Source organism: Carassius carassius, chromosome 11, assembly GCF_963082965.1.
Source record: "Carassius carassius chromosome 11, fCarCar2.1, whole genome shotgun sequence".
Lineage (NCBI taxonomy): Eukaryota > Metazoa > Chordata > Actinopteri > Cypriniformes > Cyprinidae > Carassius > Carassius carassius.
This window is the reverse complement of record NC_081765.1, coordinates 20,557,964-20,566,805: the sequence shown is the minus strand read 5'-3', so window position 1 is coordinate 20,566,805 and position 8,842 is coordinate 20,557,964. Positions and strand designations below refer to the sequence as shown.

Here is an 8,842-nt window from a genome sequence, read left to right as displayed (position 1 = left end):
ATGAAAAGTCCTGGGGTAAGTTGAGCCAGTGGCTCACCCCTTTTTATGATTATAAAGTATTATTTTACAGTAATTCTACATTATATTTCATTAATTTTACACCAAACATGATTTTGTTCTGTACATTTTAAAAAGGCCTTATTTATGAAAATTGGTCACTGAAGTTTATATGAAATTGTATTTCCCTGCCACATTTATAAGTGGGATGGTGAGTACTATTAGTCCATTTCTGTATAAGGTCAGTTGCAGTCTGGAATTCTTTCAATTTTAACTTTTTGTTCTGAATTTTTATAATATTAAAAATGCCCTATCTTTAAAAAAAGAGTGTGACTTTTAAGAAGTCATACATCCATCCAATCTATCCAAACCTATAGGCTATGTCCTTATTAGGGGAAAATGTTCGGTTTTACTTCAGCATAATCAGTGGCACAGTTTAACTCCATGTGGCTCAACTTACCCTCACTGGCTCAACTCACCTCGTACATATGAAATGTCTTTAGTCGAGATTTAAGATTTGAATGCGGCTTAGAGCGCCCCCTTGAGGACGACACATATGATCCATAAAATGTACAGTAGGCGGCGATAATACACCACTTATGTAACGAACCAAAGTGAATCAAGAGAGAAGTAGAGCAGACCCATTCAAATTTCTTTTACTGTCGATGGTTCAAATCATGGCACAAAAGTCTCAGCCAAGAGAGCAACAGATAACTCTCATTAAACAGCAGCAAATGTGTGTAGGCTGTTATAAGAGTTTCAGTTCATCCAGATGTAATAAATACAGACAGTTTCACGCGTATAAGCTTGCGAACAGAGCGGATTACACGACCGTGCTGAAGGAATTTGTAGACAAACTAAAGGACACGACTCTGGTCATCTGCGGATCAGGCAAAACTCTGTGATTGCGATGTGGGCGCGTGTCCGAAGACGCAGAACGAGGTCTAGTGCTCATTGAGGACATGTGGATATATATATATATATTGCTATTTAATAAAATTCTAGTATAAATTCTAGTATAATTTTTTACAATAAATTTGTTTGTATTGAAACTAGATGTTTATAATGAGCTGTTAATTTATTCCAGGAGAAACTCAAAACTGCATCAAAACATTTACAGGTGAAACTGAAAACATATGAGGAGTTTCGACAGACTTTGCTTCAAACTTCAAAACATATTAAGGTCAGAATTAAACTATGTTTTCGGGTGATTTGAAAATGTTTCTAAGTATATCTAACTTATTTCTCACTGCAAAAGTTGTTATTTCCTAGTGTCAATGTGTAAGATTGAAATTAATGAAAGAAATTATGAAACGAAAATGAAAAATATAAAAATATTATTAAAAAAAACTGTAATAGTATCTTAATGATAGAATAACACTGGGAAAAAAACTCTTTATTTAGTTGGATATTGTGTTTATAACTAAACTTAAGTTCCCATTGATGGCAATGTCAGTCCACATTACAGCATGCGCACTGTTCTGACCGCCCACATGGACCGGAAGAAATCACGTGACTGACATGTAAACCGACCAATCACCGTTCGGTGTTCAAACTACAGTTCGTTTTTAGGGGCGGGTAAATCTGAAATCGATGATAATGATGGCACAGGAGTCTCCGCGAAACGTTGTACAGACCAAACCGAAGAAAGCGGAAAATGACTGTTTGCTTTGTGGTAGGGAATTCTATCCATCTAAATGTAATAAGCACCGACTGTTTCACGGAAACAAGTCTGAAAACAAAGCGGATCATGCGGTCGTGCTGGAGGAATTAGTTGGCAAACTTCAGGACACGACTCTGGCCATCTGCAGCATCTGCAGAACTCTGCTACTGAGGTACGATCGCGTGTCCAAAGATGCAGAACGAATAAAAAGGCTTATTACAGATACGTGGAGGAAGATGAGAGAGAAACGATGTGCGGAGTCAACACCTTCACTGGAAGTGAAGAGACGACGAGAAGTGATGGACACAGAAGAAGATGATGATGACAAAAACACTGCATCCTCCTCACTACAATCCACATACAGCGCTGCTGCTAAGGTCAGTAACGTTAGTTCTTTATTTGATCTTTCTGGACACTGCCGACAATAATGAATAATATTTTAGGCCAGAACACTGCTTCTTGACTATGTTTTAAAATCCGACGCCCAAAACCTCTTAAATCGAATTAAACCAAGCAATTCATTGCCGAGACATCTCATCAAAACATGTTTTTATCTGTCTGATATTTACGTTAGCGATGTCAGATTCATGAATGAATTGTTATTCTGAATCTGATTCTTTCAGTGAACTGGATATTAAATTATGAAGTCATGAATCGGACCTGAACCAGTTCTAGAGTCTCCGTTCATTCATTTAACCGAAAACCCATTCAGCTTTTTTGGTGAATCGATTATTAAGCGGTTGAGGAGAAAGTTATCTTAATAACCAAGTGGAAGAAATATCAAGAAAGCAGGAATACTGGAAATAATAATACAAAATGTATAGTATTACTGTATTAAAATGCACAAAATTATCTTAATCAAGTATATGTTTCATTTCTTCTATGTAAAGGATCTGGTATTTTTATATTAACTCATTCTGTTCATTTATTCCAGGAGAAACTCAAATCTGCATTAAAACCTTTGCAGTTAAAGTTGAGGATATTTCAGGAGTTTCAAAAGACTTCACTTCAAACTGCAGAATATATTATGGTAGGTTTTTGTAAGTTTAAATATGGTGAAGCACTCTTACATTGTAAAGTGTGTCTGTGTGTGTGTGTTTATGCATTTATGGATTATAGACATGTTAGTTTTCAGTTTCAGGCTCAATACACAGAGGGTCGGATCAAGGAGGAGTTTGTGAAACTTCGCCAAAGTTTGTGTAATGAAGAGGCAGCCAGGAAAAAAGCTCTGAGAGAGGAAGAAGAGCAAAAGAGCCAGATGTTGAGGAAGAAGATTGAGAAGATGAGTAAAGAGATGTCTTCTCTTTCTGCCACAATCACAGCTATAGAGGAGGAGATGAAAGCCGAAGATGCTTTATTCCTACAAGTATAAATCATGTGTTTTTTTATAGAAATTAAATAACACCATTTTAATTATCATGATTTCAAATGCAGATATGACATTTTCAAAAATTCTAATTTAGTTTTGCTGCATAACTTGCATTTCTTTTCTTTTCCAGAACTATGATGCCACTTTGAAAAGGTTTGTATCGTTTCTCCTCTGCTGTTCTGAACTCAAACCACAGCATCACTGATTATTGAGTGTTTTTCCAGGGTTTCCCAGTGTAAACCACCAGATCCGGAGAACATTTCTGGAGTTCTGATCAATGTGCCAAAACACCTGAGCAACCTGAAGTTCACTGTGTTACAGAAGATGCAGGAAACTGTTGATTACAGTGAGTAAAGAAAACAACTATGAATTCAGCTCCATCATGAGAGTAATTTGTTTTCTTTCATGTTTATGTGTCTTTCTCTTCAGCTTCTGTGACCTTTGATCCCAACACTGCTCACTGTAATCTCATTGTGTCTGATGACTTGACCAGTGTGAGGTACAGTGATGAGGAACAGACACTTCCTGAGAATCCAGAGCGATTCGACATGTTCGCGTGTGTTCTGGGCTCAGAGGGTTTTGACTCTGGCTCTCACTGCTGGGACGTTGAAGTCGGAGACAGTACAGGCTGGTTCCTCGGAGTGATGGCTGAATCTGCTCAGAGGAGGAATAAAATATTCTCAAGGAGAGGAATCTGGCTGGTGGGTCATTTCTGTGGTGAATATAAAGCACATGAACCACCACAATCACCAGCTCTCCTCCCTGTGAAAGAGAAACTGCAGAGGATCAGAATTCAGCTGGACTGGGACAGTGGAAAGCTGTCGTTCTCTGACCCTCTTACTGACACACACATACACTCTTTTACACATACGTTCACTGAAAGATTATTTCCATTTTTTGGTGTTGGCTGTAACATTTCTCCTCTGCTCATCTTACCTGTAAATTCCTCAGTAGAAAAAAACTAACTGTAGATTAAATTATTAACCTTAACACACAGTTTATTAGGTAATCTTTGACTGCTGCTGATTGTGTTAAGTCATTTATAATTAATTAATAAACATGCTTATTGTCCTTTTGATGTTAAGTCTAAAAATCGGCCCTAAAATTTTACAGTCCTGGCGGCACACCACCACTTCAATCATTTATATATATATATACATACCAGTCAAAAGTTTTTGAACAGTAAGATTTATGTTTTTTAAAGAATTATAATTAATTATTAGCTTCTGCTCACCAAGCCTGCATTTATTTGATCAAAAATACAGCAAAATCAGTAATATTGTGAATTATACTGACTCCAAGCTATATGTATAATGTTACAAAAGCTTTTTATTTCAGTTAAATGCTGTTTAGTGTTCAAAACATTTTGACTGGTAGTGTATGTAATAATAATAATAATAATAATAATAATTCATTACATTTATATAGCACTTTTCTAGGCACTCAAAGCGCTTGTAAAGTATGTAGCCTATGTATCACATCTTGTTTTGGATAAGAATAAAACATCTGGTCCTACAATATCGTTTTTTTTTTTTTTTTTTTTTTTATCTATATATGCATTGGCCCATCAAAACCTATATGACATACATAGGTGTGCGTCTCAATAAATTAGAATGTTGTGGAAAAGTTAATTTCAGTAATTCAACTCAAATTGTGAAACTTGTGTATTAAATTAAATGCATAAAGATTGAAGTAGTTTAAGTCTTTGGTTCTTTTAAATGTTATGATTTTGGATCACATTTAACAAAAACCCACCAATTAACTATCTCAACAAATTAGAATACTTAATAAAAACCTTCTGGAAAGTATATTAATTTACTGTACATGCACTCAATACTTGGTAGGGGCTCTTTTTGTTTTAATTACTGCCTCAATTCGGCGTGGCATGGAGGTGATCAGTTTGTGGCACTGTTGAGGTGGTATGAAGCCCAGGTTTCTTTGACAGTGGCCTTCAGCTCATCTGCATTATTTGGTCTCTTGTTTCTCATCTTTTTCTTGACAATACCCCGATTCTCTATGGGGTTCAGGTCTGGTGAGTTTGCTGGCCAGTCAAGCACACCAACACCATGGTCATTTAACCAATTTTTGGTGCTTTTGGCAGTGTGTGTAGTTGCCAAATCCTGCTGGTAGATGAAATCAGCATCTTCAAAAAACTGGTCTGCAGAAGGAAGCATGAAGTACTCCAACATTTCTTGGAAAACGGGTGCAGTGACTTTGGTTTTAATTTTATTATTTTTTTTAAATGGACCAACACTAATTATGACTCTATTTGTCTCTCTTTTTTTGTCTTCTCTGTCTGGTAACTAGGATTTACCCAAGCTCCAGTCTGGATCCAGAACACCTGAGAAGAGATGATGTCACCCCCTCAGAGAACCATTGATGATGCCAACCCTGAATCAACAAACAGAACTAACAAATATTGCTTCAAGTGTGATTGCATCATATAATAATTGCTGTTAATAATGTTCATCATCTGGTTGACTACGTCTTGTATACATTTTTCTGAAAAATCCTGTCATATGCGCACAAACTGACAGTCACCACTTATAAGCTACTACTAAATATTGTAGAAACGTAATTTTCTGTAAAGTTGCTTTGTAATGATTGTATTGTAAAAAGCGCTATACAAATAAACTTGAATTGAATTATTAGATTTTTAAAAGTTATTTGTGATTGCTCTCACAGACGTTATTGCCAACTATAACTATTAATAACCTTAATTATCATTTGTGGTAATTATGCTGAGATAAAATGTAAATTTTATGTGAAGTCTTAAACTTGAAAATAAATTAATTAAAATTAAATAAATAAATAGATTAAAATAAATAACTTAAAAATTAAATAAATAAATAGAAAATTAGAAATGTTGCCTTGACAGCTAATTAAAACATTTATTCAATACAAGTTTATTTGTATAGCGCTTTTTACAATACAAATCATTACAAAGCAACTTTACAGAAAATCACTTTTCTACAATATCTAGTGGTGACTGTCAGTTTGTGCGCATATGACAGGATTTTTCAGTCAGCCAGACAATGAACATTATTAACAGCAGTTATTATATGATGCAGTCACACTTGTAGCAATATTTGTTAGTTCTGTTTGTTGATTCAGGGTTGGCATCATCTGAGGTCCTCTGAGGGTCAGCATCATCTCTTCTCAGGTGTTCTGGATCCAGACTGGAGCTTGTGTAAATCCTAAGGCAAAACAGAGAAACAAATAGACATCATTAGCATAGCTGCTGTTCCAACCAAGTAAAATTAATTAGTTTAACCCAAGCTAAAGAATAAGAATGTGCATTTGATCCCATACAACTGCAGTCACAAATTATGAGATGCATTATTTGAATGCTTGGCGAAAGAGATGTGTTTTCAATCTAGATTTAAAGAGAGAGAGTGTGTCTGAACCCCGAACATTATCAGGAAGGCTATTCCAGAGTTTGGGAGCCAAATGTGAAAAAGCTCTACCTCCTTTAGTGGACTTTGCTATCCTAGGAACTACCAAAAGTCCAGCGTTTTGTGACCTTAGGGAGCGTGATGGATTGTGATGTGGTATGAGGCTAGTTAGGTACTCAGGAGCTAAACCATTAAGGTTTATTAACCATTAATCATTTATGTACTTAAAGTACTGAAACTAAAATTAAAACAAATTAAGGCTATATGGAAATATAAACAAATAATAATAAAAATGACAAAAGCTAATAAGATGAGTAAAATGTAAATGAAAACTGCACATGTAAAAGCTAATTTAAAAGAAAAATAAATACAATAAATGAAAAAATTATATTGCAACATTTTAAAACTTGCCAAATTATTTTATTTATATATTCATCTAGACCTTCAGTGACTGTGGGAACCCTAAATAATCAACCCCGTTTCAATTAGAAATGTGATATTTATTTTGCATTTTACATACAGTAATTACTGTTTAACATGCTAGTTTCAAGCTATTAGCTATTTGTTTCAAGTTACACATTACACATGTCTTTCCATCTCTTTCCACTATCAAACTCACTTCGTATCAGTGGAGATCTGCAGTAGAGGGGTGCTGATTTCACTGGACTGGTAACTGCTGGTGACTTTAAGCAGGCAGCTGAGGAGCATGTCTTTGGCCCGTGCCGTCTCCATGTTCTGCTCACGGCTCAGCTGGAGAGTCATCTGATCCAGACTGGTCTGCAGTAGCTCAGATGCCATGACTGGCCTGGTCACCAAGGGTCCCTCTGTCAGGTACTGCTTGTACAGCTCCAAAAGCTTCTGCTCCAGGTAGCCGTTGAGCTGTGAGTTAGAGAGGGGCTGGCTGAACTGCAGAAGAGAGGGACGCTCGCGCCCACTTTCTTCCCTCCAGCGCCTTGAACTCCTGTACTCATGGACCAGAGGAGGCAGGAGGGAGGGGGAGGGAACATCTCCAGAAAGGAGGAAGGGCCCGGGCTGGGGGTCCTGAATGAGATTGCCTTGTACATCCCCTGCACATGGGCTGAGCGGTAGCACCTGGCCACCAGCAATATGTAAATCGCTGTAATGCTGGCAGATGCTGTGGCAGCATGAAGGCACCAAAAAGGCCTCTGCTTCTGGGGTGTCTGCAGGCCTGGGAATATCTACACCTATGGCCAGTTGACATCCTGCCTCAGGGTCCGTGGGGGAAGGATGGGCATCGCTCTGCTGGGTCTTGGTCCTGGTTGTATTTTCTATAGACGAGTGGACGGAGCTTCGTGCTGACAGGGGGCAGCTTGGCAAAGACGATGATGGCATTGTGACCGTGCAGCATGTAGGGGGGTTTACACACTCTAGTTCAGCTTCAAACACCAAACTCCACAGCTTACCTTCACACAACATCTACAGTACACAAACACAGAAGTTATATTGGTTCACACTGAACTCAGATGAAAGAAATACAGTTTGTGCAAGGATACATTATATTCTTCAAAAGTGACAGTAAAGACTTTACAGAAATAACATTACAGAAATGTATATTTCAACTAAATGTTGTTCTTTACAATCTGGGAAAAATGCATCACAGTTTCCGCACAAAATAACGAGCAGCAAGAAAACGTTTCCTTTTATAATGGTTTTTGAAGGATAATGTGAAGTCTGGAGTAATGAAAAGTCAGATCTGCCATCACAGTAATTGAAATAATTATTATAAATTGTAAAAATATTAATATTATTAATAATATTAAACTGTATTTAAAGACAAACTACACACTTGGTGAATCACATGAAATCACAAGGTTGTATCTGACCCATGGGCAAAAATATCCTTGCTTAGTCCATCTCACATTACCCCAAAAATATAAAGTAATCCAAGACATTTTTGCATCTTCCATAATTTAACGTGTTTTCATTACCCAATACTTCAGACCAATTACGAAGACTAGAATCCAGCTAGAATATGGAAGACAAAAGGAGGATTACGGTGCATATATATACAGACAGTTCCCTTAAGCTTACCTTTTTTAGTACTGAAGAATTTCTGATTATTGAGCTGTGGTGGATCTGTGCAGTTCTTTCTCGCTGAGTCTCCGCCGTTTTTAAGCACTGCTGTAATGGTTTTTATTTCACTGTAAGTGAAAGTTATGCAATAACTATGTATAGTTGTTCAGTTTTATGCTCCACTGAGGGAGGAAGTGAAAGTATTATGAAATTCTGTCTTCCATGTAAATTTGGAACCAAATTTATGTGTATTTATAGATGCCTGTTCTCATGATCCAAGCTTGTTATAGTCATTACAATAAGACTTAAATGAACTGTTAAATTTGTGTAATGTGCTATTATCCACCAACAGGTTAAGAGTATTGCCACACACTTCAGACCAGC

The 8,842-nt window shown here is 36.8% G+C and overlaps 2 protein-coding genes across 2 annotated transcripts; one reads left to right on the top strand and one right to left on the bottom strand.

Moving 5' to 3' along the window:
* The first annotated feature begins 1,541 nt into the window (after positions 1-1,541).
* Positions 1,542-4,547, top strand: LOC132152464 (E3 ubiquitin-protein ligase TRIM35-like). The gene is made up of 6 exons (XM_059561221.1): positions 1,542-2,037; positions 2,595-2,690; positions 2,796-3,026; positions 3,160-3,182; positions 3,254-3,375; positions 3,459-4,547. Exons 1-6 carry the CDS (start codon positions 1,591-1,593, stop codon positions 3,992-3,994), a joined length of 1,455 nt encoding a protein of 484 aa, XP_059417204.1. The 5' UTR covers positions 1,542-1,590; the 3' UTR covers positions 3,995-4,547.
* Positions 4,548-6,952: 2,405 nt separating this feature from the next.
* On the bottom strand, positions 6,953-8,833 carry LOC132152463 (TLR adapter interacting with SLC15A4 on the lysosome-like). Its single transcript, XM_059561220.1, has 2 exons — positions 8,477-8,833; positions 6,953-7,861 (listed from the first exon to the last, which is right to left on the bottom strand). Exon 2 carries the CDS (start codon positions 7,859-7,861, stop codon positions 7,040-7,042), a length of 822 nt encoding a protein of 273 aa, XP_059417203.1. The 5' UTR covers positions 8,477-8,833; the 3' UTR covers positions 6,953-7,039.
* Positions 8,834-8,842: the final 9 nt, after the last annotated feature.